The sequence below is a fragment of the Silurus meridionalis genome, chromosome 11 (assembly GCF_014805685.1).
Source record: "Silurus meridionalis isolate SWU-2019-XX chromosome 11, ASM1480568v1, whole genome shotgun sequence".
In the NCBI taxonomy this organism is placed as follows: Eukaryota; Metazoa; Chordata; class Actinopteri; order Siluriformes; family Siluridae; genus Silurus; species Silurus meridionalis.
Genome location: NC_060894.1, coordinates 21,003,686 through 21,020,721, shown reverse-complemented (window position 1 = coordinate 21,020,721; position 17,036 = coordinate 21,003,686). Strand labels below are relative to the sequence as shown.

Here is a 17,036-nt window from a genome sequence, read left to right as displayed (position 1 = left end):
ACTGTATTACATGACATGGTGGTCATACCACCAAAGTCCAGAATGAAGAATGTATCTTGTGTGCTGGTATACAGTGTTGCTCCAGGCTCGGTCTGTATTTTAAGCCGATCTTCAGTATGTGTCAGCGTGCTTGGCAAGAAGTAGATCCTTCAGCAGTGTTAGGTTGGGTGTGGAGGCCACTGCCATTCCACAGTGAAATTTCACTGGTCACGTGGTCAAGATGAAACTGTTTAGCTAATTATAGCCTTGTGGTCACAGGAAAACCATGAGAGGCAGGTTCTGAATACTAATAGGTGTTTGTTGTTGTGCTCTATGTTAGAGAAGTGAAGAAAAGTGTGCAGGCAGGGTGGAGTGGGTGGAGAAGAGTGATAGCAGGAGTGATTTGTGATAGAAGAGTATCTGTGAGAGTGAAAGTTTATAGGACTGTGGTGAGACCTGAGATGTTGTATGGTTTAGAGACAGTGGCATTGAGTAAAAGACAGGAGGTGGAGCTGGAGGTAGCAGAGCTGAAGATGCTGAGGTATTTGTTGGAAGTGACGACGATGGACAGGATTAGAAACGAGTTTATTAGAGGGACAGTGCATGTAGGACATTTTGGGGACAAAGTGAGAGATGCCCGATTGAGATGGTTTGGACATGTGTAGAGGAGGGACATGGGGTATATCGGTAGAAGAATGCTGAGGATGGAGCCACCAGAAAGGAGGAAAAGAAGAAGGCCAAGGAGGACGTTTATGGATGTGGTGAGGGAAGACATGCAGGGTATGTGATCCATTATGCTGGATATTAACTTAATATATGTTATTTAGGTTTTGTGAAATTAACTGGCATCTGATTACACAGTATTCAGTATAGGAGGCTATGCTCTCGATCCACCATGACCAGGGGGAGGTTTTTAGCTAAGTGTATACGTCTTTGGACGTTGGATCTGAAGGTCATGAGTTTAAATCCCACCCACACCAAGCTGCTGACATTTCTGGGCCCCTGAGCAAGACCCTTAACCCTATGGTTGCTCCGTTGTACAAATAAGATAAACATAAGTCGCTCTGGATAAAGATGTCTGCCAAATGTAATAAAGGTAAATTTAAATGAGCAAGATAAGAACCATCAGATTTTATTCTAGAAATGAATGAGGTTCAGAAACTCTTGATAATGTAACAAGTTCAAAATTTTACCTGCATCTGTGTATATTCAACATCTGCACTCCTGACTATTTTGGCGGAAACACTGAAACACTTCCATGCGTAAACTCTAAAAAGGTTGAACATCAAGGAGTCAGAGTTTTTACTCTTGCTGCCAAACTGGTAAACATCTGATGGAGTGTATATAACCTGAGGATTAAACAGACCTCAGATGTGTCTGCTAGGACAAGGACAGACTTGTACTGCATAAAGACGACCAGATCTACTCTGTAAAATCAACAGTGCATGTTTGCAGATCAGTGTGTGGATGTGACCAGTCCATGAAGCTTGTGCAGGGGTAAATAATTACCAAGAGTAGTAATAAAGGTCCTTCTTTCTCATGTGACATCATTCACTGAACAAGGGGCTCCCATAAGAAAAGCTAGATGTGCTTTTTCAGTCACATCTGGATTCCATATTAGTTCACATTCATGAGAATGCCCAAGGGAGAACAAACTGCTCTGTAGCTCAGGTCTGGAATGCAGCCGTGAATCGGTGTCAGCACAGACGTAGCCATTTGTTCAGATGGTAGGTAGGAAAGAAGAATAGCCTTCATATGAGGCAACATGCTGCTTTGCTGGACCCTTTTTTTTGGAATTTGAGGACAGGAAGTGAATCATTTGTGGTGTTTACTGTAGAAAAAAGCTTACATCTGTTGAACATTGGAACCAGTCAACATCACTGCCCCCACAACTTCCTCTGTACACGCCATACATCTTGTGTTTATAAAGGATTATTAGTGTTGTTCAATTGGTTTTACACAAAGCACTATATTGTGTTGTGGGGTGGGGACTTTTAGGGATTTCAGCAGTAATTTTTTACTGTCCAATAAGTGTGTGTGTGAACGTGAGCAAAAATTGATGCTGTTCTTTCAAGAAATGCAACAAGAAAAGAAGGAAAGCGTTAAAATTATGTGCCGTTTTTATCCAAGAGTGACAAATGTATAAGATGAACATAGTGCTATCTTCTGTAGTGTGGTACATTAAATACTTTTATCATCCTTATCTAAGTGGCCTTCATATATATCAGGTATAACATTATGGCATTGCAACACTGAATAACGCTGATGATCTCTTCATCATGGCACCTGTTAGTGCGTGGATTTATTTATTAGGCAGCAAGTGAACATTTTGTCCTCAAAGTTGATGTTAGACGCAGGAAAAATGGGCAAGCGTAAGGATTTGAGCGAGTTTGACAAATTGTGACGTCTAGACGACTGAGTCAGAGCGTCTCCAAAACTGCAGCTCTTGTGGGATGTTTCTGGTCTGCAGTGGTCAGTATCTATCAAAAGTGCTCCAAGGAAGGAACAGTGGTGAACCAGTGACAGGGTCGTGGTTGGCCGAGGTTCATTGATGCACATGGGGAGCGAAGGATGGTCCCGATCTAACAGACGAGCTCCTGTAGCTCAAACTGCTGAAGACATTAATGCTGTTAATGCTCCACGGGTCACGACTGTTTCTAAATGCTGACTCTAAATGATCTCTGGCCACTGTGAGTTCTGCTAGTTTTGTGTACACTGGTCAGCACATGAACTTGGTTCAAGGTTTAAAACCCCAATATTGTCAAACTTCCCCAACGTTTGCTATGAATTATAATTCTGAATGGTCATTCCAAAAGTGATTAATGAATCAGTCCTCCTAGTGCTGTGACCCATCACTGACTTCCTGCTTATGTTTGTTACTCGACTTCATGACTTCAGTCACATTCCCGCAGGGACATTAACATTTCGCATCTTAGCCTTTCAAAAAATATTAGTTGAAAAGGGAAATATTTGGTTTTTGAACCCAAAGGTTCCCATCTAAATCTGCCCCCTTTTTGCTCAGCGGAGGGTCAAAAGGAACTGTGGGAAAAACTGCTCATATAGAAAACACATGAGTCTGAAAAGGCAGGAAACGGTGAGTGTATGGAGTCACTCCAAGGGTTTAGACCCTTGAGGATCTTTGAGATCCTCATTCTGTAAAGCCTGCATGTATAACGGATGAGCTGTTTGTTAGATTTCGGTAAATTTATATTGTTATTATGTATTTTTAGATATTATACAGTAAAGAAGATATTTAAAATGAACAGGCAACAGTAAAAGGTCTGTTACTGCACACTGTGCACGTCAACATTCGTCTACATTACAGTTTTTTTAATATCGAATGACAATATATACACTTAAAAAGTTTTTGGTGTAAATTTATAGGAGTCAAGTCAAGTCAAGTCAAGTTTATTTTTATAGCGCATTTCACAACAGACATTGTCTCAAAGCAGCTTTACAGTGAAGGTGAATGGTGTGCATTTATCCCTGATGAGCAGCCGTGGTGACTGTGGCAAGAAAAAACTCTGTTATGAGGAAGAAACCTTGAGAGGAACCAGACTCAAAAGGGGAACATCATCCTCATTTGTGTGACATCAAGAGTTTGATCATAAATCTTTCAACAATACAGAACACTGGAGAGTGAGAACTAACATGAGTACTGGAGTATAAGATTATAAGTAAATGTTCTTTCTACAGTCTTCTACAGTCTTTATGGTTATAAAACTAGGAGCTACTGAGCATCTCATAAAATAGCTCAACATTTGTGATCATCACAGATCCAACAACAGCTTCTCCATGCCAGAGCCTTTAAACACTCCAGGAGGTCCAATGTCAAAACTCCACACATGTAGTGGGAAACACTGGCAGTCGGGTCGCCAGACATGTACTGTATTTGTACAAGTATATTGCCATAATCAACATTTGCGTTGTACAGTATAGTGCCGTATTTACCAAATAGTACCAGACCATAATATCCTGTAGTTTTACAGCGTTAAACTGTGTTGTGTACAACAATATATTACATTTTACAGGGAAATACAGCAATTTCCGTTTTTCATACTGTTTCATACTGTACTTCAAGAATCAAAATAATAGAATGTTGCCTTTTATGGACGTGTTAAATGAAACGTCAGCTTATAAAAAAATAATTAAAAACTAAAGTGCAAACGTTTTACATTTTTCTGTAACACACCAATTCCATAAAAAATAAAGTAGATCAGATAAGATGTTATTAGGTGGAAATTCTTGTCAACTATAATAAATACTCATCTTTTTTTGGAGGGAAAGACGTTGTTTTAAAAGATTAGTTTCATCTGTTTAGGAACAGTTGAGAAAAAAAGGAATGAGTTGATGGTTCTGCTATTTGTTGTAAGATTTTGTAAATGAAAAATGACTTCTTTTTTAGGGTTCACATTTATTTAAATATAAATTAATGCATGCATTTATTAAAATGATTAAATAAAGAATTATTTTAAATAATTAAATACGTGCTCTGAACCCTGCGCTCCGACCCCAGATTCCTAACATCGCTGAGGTATGCGGCAAAAATAATTCCACGATATAAATAGAATCGAATTTCCCTGTATATTCAGTATATTAGGGTGTGTGTTTGTGTTTTTATTTAATATTTAATTTAGTAGATATGATCTACTTAACTGTTAATTATGTAAATGTAATTATTTCAGCAAATTTAACAAATGTCTTCATTCCTTCCATCCTTCATTCATTTATTCACTCCTGGATATGTGGAATTTGTTAGGGTTTTCTTATCATTATTAACATTTGTGATAAAAAATTCTGGAAGCTGGACATAAAACACTAAAGAGTGCACTTCCTGGTTAATGGCTAACGCTAGCACAGTGTATTCTTGTGCGTTTTCCTGCATGTGCAAAACAAATCTTTTTTCCGGTACGGCGCGAGTAGCCACAGTGCACTGCGCTAACTCTAGTTTTTAGTGTTTATATCCCTGGCATTGTTGTGTACGTTTTTCAAGTTCGCTCTTATTACACAACACAAGCAAACCCACCTCACGTCATGTGAAATTAGATAAATATTGCCTAAATATCTGCTTGGGATCATCGAATGTAACATCATCTTTCTTCTTTTCTGTAGGAAAAACGAAAAAGACAAACCGAGATCGAGGATAAAAGAAGACAGTTGGATGATCTTGTTCTGCAATTTCAACATCTTAGGGTAAGAAATGTCTCCAAATCAATTCTATTTGAGCTTTACGAGCATTCAAACAGACTGGGCTAAGAAATAAACTGACAAGCACAGAATTCTCCAAAAATATGATTGTTAAAGTTTCTTTAAAAAAAAAGTTTAATTTTCATTTACCTGTCACAGGGTTAACATTCTGATCCTTGGGAGATTACTTTAGATCAATGAGATTACTTTTTTCTTTCCTAGAATTTTTTTTTTAAATAACGAGTGCAAAGCTAACTATAGTCTGCAGCCCCTCCTTTAGGAACGCTTAACATATTATCAGATGAACAGCGGTTTGCCTCCATTATGCCGAATAGCTCTGTGGTGTAATTGCTTGTATTTTCTGCTAGTTTGATTTCGCAAAGATGAAAACGGGCCAAGTTTAGTTTGACTTTCTGACAAGTTTTTGTTCTAGAGCTCTCTTGAGGAAAGACAACTTAAAGGCATTGAGCCACTTGTTTTGAGAGGCTGGGAAACATCTGATAACCAAAAGAAATTATGGCTGGAGGACATTTCGCAGCATGTATGTGCAACAGACTGTGACAGAGCAAAGACAGAGAATAAACAGTTCAAGTTTTCTTTCGCATTATATGTATTTTTTTTGTCCTCCAGTAAATGTTTAGCATGTCATTGAACATGAAAAAGGGAGTGCAGCCTTTGTTTGAAAATCAGTGGCAGAAGATTTCAGAGTTAAAAAAGTTTCGGTACTTCAGGACAAAGTGTTTGTTAGAAGATTTGTCTAACGTTTGATCCAGAACACAAAGATCAACATTGTGAAATTGTTGAGTCGCCAATATTTCAATGTTGCAATGTACCATAGCTAAAAGAAAATCAAAGGATATGCAATTGCTAGCAGCTTTTGACAACTAGCCTGATCCACACCACATTATAAAAACTTCATACAACATGTACGAGTATTTGGGTATTTATACAGAGATGTTCAGCTGGTGTGTGAAGGCTGAGTAATGCACAAACGAGGGATTAGTTTGTTCTGCATACGGACGACAGATTGAGGAAGTGGAATTTTTTTTTTAGTCGTGGGTGTTTACAGAGTCTAAACCAAGTTCCCACTGGAAAGTTGTAAAAGGTAATTTTACCTTGTAACCCATTTAAAAGCACAGGGCTGTTTTTAGATTTGTTTAGTTTTTTTCTCCAAATTTCTCCATTTTTGCATTTTCATGGACTATATCACATTTATGACAAGTTGTTTTTTTGTCAGTAATAAACCATATGAACGCAAAGCTACCTGATGCTTCGTGGAGGTTTTTCAATCTAGCATTTTGACCAAGCATTTTTTATATTTTAAAGAATGTTTTCTGGGATGCTCACCACTCTTTTTTTTTCCTTTATTGATCCTACAGAGAAATTGGGATTTTTTTTTACATATCCCAGCAATTTATGAAGCTAGGGTCAGAGCACTGGGTCAGCCATAACACAGAAACCAGTCTCAGGGAACTCATCCTCACCAAATGAGGAGATAAGCAGATCTCAATTTTTTGTTCACGTAACAAAGCAAAAAATCGACCGAGTGACCGCTCGTACCTCGATAAACTTGTACATTAATGCACTCATATGTCAAGGTACCACTGTAGACTGTTTATATTAATTTATATATTGATTTATCAGTAACTGTTTTATAACGCATATTGATGGCCATCTGATAGATTATAACAAACTGTAAAAGATAATAAATAACCTCTAATTTAAAATATCTGAAAAATCTTTTCTGATTATATAATAGTTCAAGGTATACATGGGTGGTCAGCATTTTACTTTGGTGGTGAGACAAGTATAGCCTATGTGTGGGAAATGATGTGTTATGACAATGACTGCAGGTTTAAATACAGTTAGCGCCTTTAGCACAACGTGCTCTGAGACTGGATTTCACTTCTATGCTATTGATGGACAGCCTTATTGTCAGTTTGCTGTAAATCAGCAGAACAGCTATATAAAGTGAACCACTTTGCAAAAAGACAAAAGTATTCTATAATATTATTTTAAATGTAAATAGCATGGATACAATGAAACGGCACCGCGATCCAAAGCAGACATGCTCTGTTGAAATTGACAGTGTGTATTTATTTTAGAAAATCTTTCAAGCTGCTTCATGGGGCAAACCATCCACCAGGGTCTTCTTGCATAGCATGAGGGCGGCCCTGAAATCTCAGAAGCTCTGGTTGCTGCTACATAACTTCAACAGGTTGTGAAATGGTCAGGAGCATTTCTGAATTCTCAGGGCTGACCGTCAACATGAGACTTGCTGACTGGAGGTTCACTGGTCTTATGGCGTTTCACAACTCCAGCAAAAATAGACCACAAAAAGCCTGCCAATGTGACCCCACCAGAGATCCTGCATGCCATACTGTCCGTTATCTGGAGCAGGCTGGTTTGCATAGTGTTTCCACCAGAGATTTGCATGCTGAGTTTGTGGATAAAATGCTCAGAAAGCAGGAGTTTCTGTGAGAGGTCAGGGACCATCAGAAAGAGTTCTCTGGGAAGGTAATATTCTAGAAAAACATTTATACAAAGTAAACTGAACAAATGTTTTTTTGTTTTTTTCAGTCCAAAGCCATGAGGGAACGGTGGCTTCTACAAGGTACTCCAACGGGGCCTGACGAGAAAGATGAGGAAAGCAGGAGACAAGTTGAGCAGGATGAGCTTCATATCAAGAAACTAGAAGACTCCATTCAGAGGTATTTGTACACTATTCTCAAGCAGTATAGTATCTGTTGCACTCTTTATAGTTAAGTCTTTTTTGCCAAAGCCTCATACTTTTGAAGTTTTGCCAAATTTGACTGTAGTTCCAGCTGTTTTTGACTATATGCGTGTTTATAAGAAGGTTTTATAGGTTTTCTATACCCCATGTCCTGTGATCCATTTAGTGACCATTTGCTAAAACACAGGAGTTACTATATTCATCCAAGGGTCCAAGCTGGGATTTGGTTTTCTGGTTAACTTCGCTTCTCATTAAGAAAACCTCGAAAGGGTGTCGGATTGCACGTATTTTGGGGAATAATAACGTCATTACGCTCTGGGTTCCACATGCGATTCCAGGGTTCCTTCCAAATGATTCTCTGAATCTAAACAGATGGTGTTTTTTCTGTTTGTCCTTATGTATAATAAAAAAAGTTAGTGTGTCTTTTACTTCACTGAGATTCACTGAGAGTTCAAGGGCACCAACAATGACTTTAAAATCAAATGCCAGGGCTGAATTGAGTCCAGAAACTAAAATAAATGCCGAGACATGACTTCATACAGTAGCCAGAGCTTTCCTAAATAAATCTCAATGAAGTGGTAGTAACAGTAGATAAGTATAACTCACTCCTACAGTTTTAAGAGTATGATGATGTCATCAACATGTCTTGCTTTAGTAGATCATTTACTATTCAGTAGCATTTTGTACAAAGGACATGTCCTGGGAAAACATTTGCAGCATGTTTTAATGCATTCAGAAGACATAAGGCACATTGTGAGAATGATTTTTGAATTAGGGTCTATGGCAACATTTATAAAGTATTTATAATACGTCAAACAGAACGCCTTCTAAGTAAGGTTTATAGGACAATTGTCAATGGATTATTAACACTCAAAGAGATATGATACATTAATTATGTATCGTACCGATGCGAATCGATTTGCTTTTTATTCGACACAATGCAATTTAATGCGATTTGAAAATAGAAGTTTGTTACAGATAGTTCACTTTCGTTTCCTTGTTTCAGACAGACATCAAATCATTATCTGTTTTCCTAAGTGCCTTCTGACTTCTAACGCATGGCCCCTTTCACAAACATCTAAATATTGCTGGTGTAAGTTTTATAAAGAAAATAATTCCACACTAATGCAGTGGTGCTGATTTCTAACTTATTCACGGTGATATAAAGCGTTTATAAACACTACATATGATGCATTACGTGAACAGTATGTAACGTTGAATAAAGGCAGCTAGAGTTTGATGAATTCCAGTATGAATTGTATTTCCTTTTTCTTTTTCATTGGAGATCAAATGCACCCACTCGCACATGTGCCAATAAAATGCCTTCCTACGTCTGCTTATTAAAAGCGCATTCTTCTGGTCTGTTCAGTGAAGATGAAGTGGACTGCAAACTCTCAAACAACACAGAAGCTATTTGGTTGTCAAAAGCAACTAAAGCGCCCTAATTGGGGCTCATTACGTTTGCATATGTTTTCATTTATGTGCGTTTGATTCGGTTAGACCTCGAGGCTCCGTGGCCTCACAAGCACTGATTAAACGTTGACTTTACGGTGTGTAAAGGATGACGTGTGAAAAGCCCCTAGAAATGAATTCATCATTGATGCTTTCTATTCCTGGCTTTTGTGAAGCGAATTAAAAACAGGTGTCGTATTGTTTTTCATTTTGGCACCGAATCCTGATTATATAAGTGATTTTATAATGAGGATATGTCTGAGGGCGAGTCCTCGTAATTACAACATGTGTGAAATCCATTGGCATTGTGTGGTAGCGAAGAATGCGACGAGGTCAAAGGGGTTATGACACGGCATGACGTCATTACAGGATGACTCTTCAGTTAGGAATATGTGTGTGTATTATTATTAACATTTTTGGGTGGGATTTCCTTTTTATCATCATTAAAACTAACAGTTTATACACACTTTTCCCGCAATTCCACAGGAATGTCACTGTTATGGTGAACACATCATCTTCAACACTCTTGCAATAAAATACTGGCCTTAATACTATTACACTAACATTTTGTGTCTAATTTTCAGAATGATATTGTGTGAAAATCCATTGGCACCATGTGTTAATGACGAATGTAACGAGGTCAAAAGGGTAATGATGCGGCACGGGGTCAACGCTCAGGATCGGGAAGGTAATCTGTGCCTATCCTTGAGCTCCCAGCTTCTGTAAAAGCGAATTGTTTTTCAGAATGCTGTCTACTCGTGCTTACATTTGACTGTTTCGGAGCTGAAAGCGTAAAGTTTATGGCCGATTCATGAGCAGCGGAAGAACAGCAAAGCTGTGGCGTGTTTGGGTTGTTTTTATGTACAGTCTATGTGGGATAAATACGCTTTGTGTCTTTTACTCATTCGAATTAAACGAGGCAGGGATTCAGAGATGTGTTAAGGTTAAATTTTAATTGCAGTCGTTTAGTTTTTTGGGTTTTTTCAATTTGATTACAGAAATAAAATGTGTAAAATAAAATACTATGAGAAATATACCTATTAGTAGGATTCACATTCAGGGCTGGAAAACATCCATCAATCCATATCCATTAGCTACTGTAGACCACGCAGAAGGAAACAACTCCAACACGTACTCAAGTCAAGTCAAGTTTATTTCTATTGCGCTTTTCACAACAGACACTGTCTCAAAGCAGCTTTACAGACTTTAAGATGAACAATGTGTATTTATCCCTGATGAGCAGCCATGGAGACTGTGGCAAGGGAAAAACTCCATTAGATGTTATGAGGAAGAAACCTTGAGAGGAACCAGACTCAAAATGGAACCCATCATCATTTGGGTGACATCAAGAGTGTGATTATAGTCATTAAACAATACAGAACACTGGAGTGAGATCTAACATGAGCACTGGAGTGTGTGATTATGATTAATGATCTTTCTACAGTCATTGTGTTATAAAACTAGGAGCTTCTGAGCAACTCATAAAATAGCTCAACATTTGTGATCATCACAGATTCAACACCAGCTTCTCCATGCCAGAGCCTTTAAACACTCCAGGAGGTCCAATGTCAAAACTCCACATGAGGTGGGATCCAACTGGCACTGGTACGTCTTTAGATGGTTCGGGATGTTTGCAGGGTCAGCATCTACTTCTTTAAAGGTCCACAATCTTCATGAGGTGGGACGTGACTGTAGCTGGAGCAATATAATGTAATAAGCTATGAACAACAAACAAGTCAATGATTGTGATTGCTTTCAAACCTAATTATAAATCACGCATGAAACGATTTTTCTTTTTTGAGCCGTACCACAATATGGGCTTCTACGCTGAAGTAATATGGAACAATTTTTCATCTAAAAGTGTGTCGTGGAACTCCAGAACCAGAAGCAATATGCCCAGTCCCATGGTGGTGTTTATAAGACTTGTGTTTTACCACAAATCAGGATTCCATTCACTGGGTGGAAAAAAAATATGGAGTTTATATTTAGGACACGCTGTTCTGTGTACACCGCTGTGAGACATGATTCCCTAATATGGTAAGGTAGCATGTTTCACGTCACCTGATTCGACGTCAACGCAACCAAAATCACAGATGTAGTGAAGAGAAACCCATGTCAGCTATTTGTATGTGTTACTGGATTGTAGTGAAAAAAACGACATAGTTTTAATGTTTTATATAAAAACGTTTTTTTGTTTTGAATTCCTCCTCTGCGATTAGCTCGTTCTCGTGGCTGCATCGAGCACTGAATTATTATTCGAGACCAGTGGTGGATGAAGAACACAAACCATGTAGGTCAAATGTGACTCCAGTAAAAGTTCACTTGAGTAAAAGTACAAAAGTATTTCAATGCACTCAATTATCCAAAGTTCTATGATTTATTATGATTATAATGTTCATATTATCATTTTTGTCACAGTTATAATTAATACGTTGCTTTATCAACTTTATGTGAAAAGACTCTAATGTGACTCTGAGCACCAACAATCTATTAATAAATTAATAATAATGAGTCAAACACTGATTGATTTCTAAGTAAATGATCAGCCCCAACCCCAACCCGAGCCCAAAACCTTAACAAACTAAAAAAAGTGAGTTCGAGTCTGGCGTTTCTTCATCATTTATTCCTCTCTAAATGTTCTGCTTGCTGTTGAACTGATGCTGAGATCATTATAGATCTAACACCAAGCTCCTCCAGAGCCTTTAAGTGTTCACTGATAGAGAAACAGCATATCTATAATGTTTAAGTATTGATTTAAAGGTGGTTTAGGTGTGAAATGTTAATAAAGTGGGATCCAATTGAACCTGGTGCATCTCTAGATGCCCCGGGATCCTCGTTGGTTCGGCATCTTCTCATTGAAGGTCTGAAATGTTCACGAGGTGGGACACAACTGAAGCTGGCCCAATCTTTCGAGATCTTTTTAGACTTCTAATCCAGCCTCTAGACTTTCTCTCTGTAATGCCCCGATAATGATGTAATGTGGAGGAGGCCATTCCCAGTGGCTGCTCCCACTAATCAGAGACAACTGGGACCAGTGCCACTGACAGACAGGAAGTGGGAACAACAGAGCAGGAAGCCAGGAGTGGTCATGGTGCACAGTTTTGCCAGGCAAAAGATGGCCTTTTGACTTTTACACCATGCACCATGGAAAATGAGAGAGCTGTTCGCATCAAAGAGCTCAGAAACACCCACTCGAGGATGTGAGCTCAGTGGCAGATGATGTACAGTAATCCCCGGTTCATCGCAGTGGTTACGTTCCAAAACCGCCCCCGATAAACGGAAAACCGCGATAAACGAACGCTTGTTCTAAGACATTCGCATGGTATAAATTTTGTGCTGAAATTCTCCTAAACCTTCAGTAACTCTACAGTTACTTTTGCATTGCTACGTGATGCAATGCTTTCCCAAAACAAAATTCATTGTTATAAATAACTAATAATAACGAACTAATTATAACTGTTATAATAACTAACTAATGATGTACTAATAGTGTTCCATTTATTGTTGAAGAATTTTTTCATGTGATGACAGAATTGTTTCCAAATGTTGAAGTATTGGCATCATTTCACCACAAGAGGGCGGAAGAGAGTTATTACACTTTCACAAAACCATTTAGCTCAACATTTATAAATCTTCTCCCTTCCCCCTGCTTCATACTACACAATGCATCATGTTGTTCAACAATGCAATGAAAAAGTCTCATTTATTGAATATAATTTTAATTAAAAAGAGGGGCTTCATCAAAGGTTTAAAAAAGACAAAGTCGCCTTTTCCATAGTGAGGAAAAGAACAACACTTAATAGGGCGAATCGTTTCCTTCTGGGCCTTCGGACCAAACCCTCTATTGAATTAGACTGAGTGTTTATTTACAATCAAAACATTGTGTGTGTGTGTGTGTGTGTGTGTGTGTGTGTGTGTGTGTGTGTGTGTGTGTCTGTTATTTTGAAATGAAATAAATGTATGAACTATGAAGTTACAAAAGACACTGTATTTTTTCCTAAAATAATTCCCCTGGAAATCTCAATTTATCCAATGAGTGTTTAACAGCAAATGTCTTAAAGACATAATAAGGACCATAAAACCTTATAATGTTCTGAGAAAGTGGCATTAAAGGTCCATAAAATAATTGTACTTGTGTGTGCTTGGTAGCGAATTTAATGGATTTATTGCAGATCCAGTGAGATGTGAAACAAAATGTACTGCAATCTCCTCGTTATAGCATTAATTTTGTGTGTGTGTGTGTGTGTGTGTGTGTGTGTGTGTGTGTGTGTGTGTGTGTGTTTTAAAAAGATCTGCTGCCCCATATGTGTGAGGAAGCAGCTGGAAGAAAGTGCACTTCAGTGTGTTACCGTTCGCACATCCAGTTCCCGTTGTATCACATTAACACCTGCTCAGCTGCTGAAGTTTTCCTGATACTGCTTCATGTCGAAAGGCTGGAAACTCGAAGGCCTACTTAATGTGTGTGTGTGTGTGTGTGTGTGTGTGTGTGTGTGTGTGTGTGTTTAATGTAAAACTATATATTTGACTATTTTAGGAATTGGAATCTAAATGCAAAGCCAAGCAACTAAGACAAGGCAGTATTATTTTAAAGCCTAATAATCATTTATCTGTATTCTTTAGACACCTTTTTATTTTTTTCAGAGAACGTTTGCAAGGCATCGTGGGAAGGCTCCTCTGCCTGTGTTATTGTACAGCACGTAAGCTCAGTGATGCTAACAATCGCAGGAAATTCACTAGGGTGGAGGCAGGACGGGTTCCTCGGCCGCTGCCTTCCTCGTTGGCTGCCAGCGTTCAGAACTAGGGAGTCGCTGTTCCACTGGGAAAAAAGGAAGAATGTGTGTGTGTGTGTGTGTGTGTGTGTGTGTGTGTGTGTGTGTGTGTGTGTGTGTTTTATGGATGGCATTCTTGTTTGCACTCGATGACTGTCTGTGTGACCTGTCGGGCAACGTGGCAACCCATTGTAGGATTTTTCATTGAAAAAAAACTTCAGACTTTAGTTGCGAGACTCTGGAATCTCAGTGACTCTGTTGACTGTAGTTTTCTAGCTCTATAAATTTACATAAACGGCTCATATCATAAGGATCTACACTACTACTGCTACTACTTATTTGCTACAAATATACCGTACTTCATCACGCCATTCAGTTTTCAGTCCCGGCTTCATCTTTGAGATTACTGCGAGGAATCTAGAGTTCATATTTATCAAAGAGCTTGGACTGAGAACGTCGGTGTGGCGTCCAAACCCCCCACCTCTCCGCATAGTTGTCTTTATTATGATACTGAAGAAATAACCCAAGGGTTGGTCTGTGTGTGTGTGTGTGTGTGTGTGTGTGTGTGTGTGTGTGTGTGTGTGTGTGAGACTAATTTACATGCACATTTCCAGTTCATCACATCTCCATAAATATTTGACTTGGTGCAGAAGATGTAGCATCAGCTTTGTAGCGTTGTGGTTGCTTCATAGTTGGGCTCTTTCTCACACACTCACGCTGCTAGGACCGACAATCACCTGAGGGGGTTTGTTTTAAAGGTGAGGACATACTGCTCTGGCATACAAAACCCTTCGATCAGGAATGTGGCAGTACACTTTGTATTGCAATCTCTATTCTTTAGATTTGCATTCTGTATATTTAATGACCATAGTTATTAGATGCATTTATAAACATGTATAGTAATGTCATATTACATGACATTGCTGCATTGGTGCAACTTTTTAGGGTTTTAATATCACAAGCATCTCTTTCTGTAGGTTCCTGATTGGGGAAGTGGTAGCTCAGTGGTTAAGACATTGAACTGAACTGCATCTGCTGGGCATTTGAGCACAGCCCCTTAACCCTCAGCTGCTGTAGGTCAAATACACATAAATGTAAATGTTTAGGGAAGGGGTGGCTCAGTGCTTTAAAAGGTTAAACTATTGCTCAGAAGGTCATAAGTTTGAATCCCACTGCCAAGGTCATGAGTTCAAATCCCACTTTGAGCAAGGCGCTAACCCTCAGCTGCTCAGTTGCAAGTCGTTTTGGATAAAGACGTCTGCCAAATGCTTAAATGTTTTGGGAAGGCGTGACTCAGTGGTTAAATATAAACAAAAGGTCATGAGCTCAAATCCCACTGCCACAATTGGGCCTTTAATTAGTATGGTATTGGTACGACTTTTTTTATTTTTCCATACAAACTAAAGAACAATGTGTATGTTATAGAATATAAGCCATTATTACATGGTTAGAGTTTTCTGGCTGATCACCTTCATTATATGAAGATACCTTCTGGTATCAGGGATTTCTTCCAGGATGACCCCAACCACAAGAGGTGGTATCTTAGGGGTAATCCAAAGGTCATGAGTTCAAAATCCAGCCACACCAAGCTGCCACTGATCAGTTGTATGAATGAGATAAGTGTAAGTCGCTCTGGATAAGGGCATCTGCCAAATGCCAGAATTGTAAATCATCATCATCCTCAAAACAGTCCTGGAGTCTTGGGGACATGATGCCAAGGGATTGTGAATGCGTTTTTATGGTTCATGTCTCGTGAAACATGCCTGATGGATCTATTGTGTACATTAATAGTTATAATGGATGAGATGAGATGATGTTTTTATTTTTTATTTTATTTTGTCCAGACTTGAATCAGAAATCATTTTACTGGAGAATGAGGAATCACAAATATCCGCCAAAGAGCAAGTGCTCAGAGAGAGACTTCGTGAAACAGAGAGCTCTATTGAAGATCTACAGAAAGTAAGATATTACTATACACACACACACACACACACACACACAGACTTTTAAGGCTGTTACACTGACAATAATTTATGCATCTAATTAACGCTCTTCTGAAATTAGCCTACATTTATCCTTCACCTCAATCAGTAAACTTTTTGTTTTTCTTTATTGTTAAACTATAAGCTTTTCCCTGACCAGACATCTGGTCCCCACCAAGATATAAAAACCTGCCCATGCACATACATCTGCACACAGGACGATGCAGCCAAATGTCACAAGAAAATATGTGGCCATCTTTATTTAGCTTGCAATGGAAGTATTTTAGATTTTTATCAAGGCCATAATCAACGTTTTAATCCAAGCCACATGGTTTGCTATGTATGAACTTGCCATCCATCTCTTCTTGTACCATGAAAGAAATCTTAGTCTTTATTTCGTTTTCTTTTTATTTGCAGAGTCTGCAGAACCAAGACGGAGGTACGGGTCCGAAAGTCTATTGTACTCTTCTGGCTAAACTTTTGGGAGAAGGTTCTGGGTTAAAACTCATGAAAGATTGTTTTTCTTTTGGAAAAAAATTTAACTAGTTAAAATGGAACTGTTCGGAGGGCATATAATTCACCCCATCTAATGGACAATGATGATTCATATTTAAACAGGGTTTTCTCCAAATCCCCATCATGTCCTGAAAAGCAACAACTTTTTATTATGATTATGTGATCGTGTAGAAGGATCTACTAGGTGGAGGTGCTAAAGTAAATAAACACTCCAGCACACACACACACACACACACACACTATGTTGCCCCCTTTGGCTCATTTCCCTCTTGCCTCAGCGAGACTACTGAACACCAAACACAAGTCATTGACTCTGAACTTTGTTTGCAATAAGCCGCCTATTCACAGAAAATCCCTCCAATACAGCAGCAACATTGTTTCTGCCTAATACGCTCAACTCAGCTTTTGCTGTCGAAG

The 17,036-nt window shown here is 38.7% G+C and overlaps 1 protein-coding gene across 1 annotated transcript in view; it reads left to right on the top strand.

The window, feature by feature from the left end:
- The window catches only part of LOC124393906 (A-kinase anchor protein 2), an 81,832-nt gene that overhangs the window by 18,087 nt on the left and 46,709 nt on the right, over positions 1-17,036 (top strand). The window contains 4 exon segments of the mRNA XM_046861959.1: positions 5,092-5,172; positions 7,747-7,877; positions 15,966-16,080; positions 16,521-16,542. Of these exon segments, the coding sequence (XP_046717915.1) occupies positions 5,092-5,172; positions 7,747-7,877; positions 15,966-16,080; positions 16,521-16,542 (349 nt within the window).